Below are 733 nucleotides of genomic sequence, written 5' to 3' on the forward strand. Positions count from 1 at the left end.
GAGCAGCTGCTGCTGCTGCTGCTGCTGCTGCTGCAGCAAAACAAGACACACGGCTGCAGCAACTGCAGCTGCTGCAGCACTCCTATGGAAGCAGCAGCAGCAGCAGCAGCAACACAACAAATCTGCTTCCTGCTGTCGATGACAAACAGCCGCGAGTACCACTAACAGCAGCAGCAGCAGCCGCAAACGCAGCAGCAGCAGCAGCAGCAGCAGCAGCAGCAGCAGCAGCAGCAGCTTGCCTGTTGTCTGAGAAGGGACATCTGTTGCAGCTGTGGCTGCTGCAGCTGCTGCTGTCGGTCTGTCCCCTTGGCGTCAGCTTCTCTGCGCTGTCTCCTCTCGAGGCATCACCTGCTGCACTTTCTGCTGCTGCTGCTGCTGCTGCTGCTGCTGCTTGTGCTGCTGTATCTGCTGCTGCTGCTGCTTGTGCTGCTGTATCTGCTGCTGCTGCTGCTGGTGCAGCTGCATCTGCTGCTGCTGCTGGCGGTGCTGCCTCTGCTGCTGCAGCAGGAAGCCTAGGCTCCTTGCTGGGCCCGGGGGCCTCCTGGGGGCCCCCCATCTCTCTCCTCTCCTCCAGCAGCAGCCAGCTGTACCCCTGCAGCACCCCACAACCCAATACACTCACCTAGCTGCTGCTGCTGCTGCTGCTGCACCTGCTGCAGCAGCAGCTGCTGCTGCACCTGCAGAAGCAGCAGCTGCTGCTGCTGCTACTTTGATACTGTTGCGTGTGATGGTG

General features: G+C 61.1%; 1 protein-coding gene across 1 annotated transcript in view; it reads right to left on the reverse strand.

The window, feature by feature from the left end:
* EMH_0053120 (uncharacterized protein) overlaps positions 1-556 on the reverse strand; it is a gene marked incomplete at both ends in the record, with an annotated part of 2,044 nt that extends 1,488 nt beyond the window's left edge. Inside the window, one exon of the mRNA XM_013496952.1 lies at positions 349-556. Coding sequence (XP_013352406.1) covers positions 349-556 — 208 coding nt within the window. The remainder of the gene's footprint in view (positions 1-348) is intronic.
* Positions 557-733: the final 177 nt, after the last annotated feature.

This window comes from Eimeria mitis, genomic scaffold (genome assembly GCF_000499745.2).
Source record: "Eimeria mitis Houghton genomic scaffold, Emh_scaff2393, whole genome shotgun sequence".
NCBI classification, from domain to species: Eukaryota; Apicomplexa; class Conoidasida; order Eucoccidiorida; family Eimeriidae; genus Eimeria; species Eimeria mitis.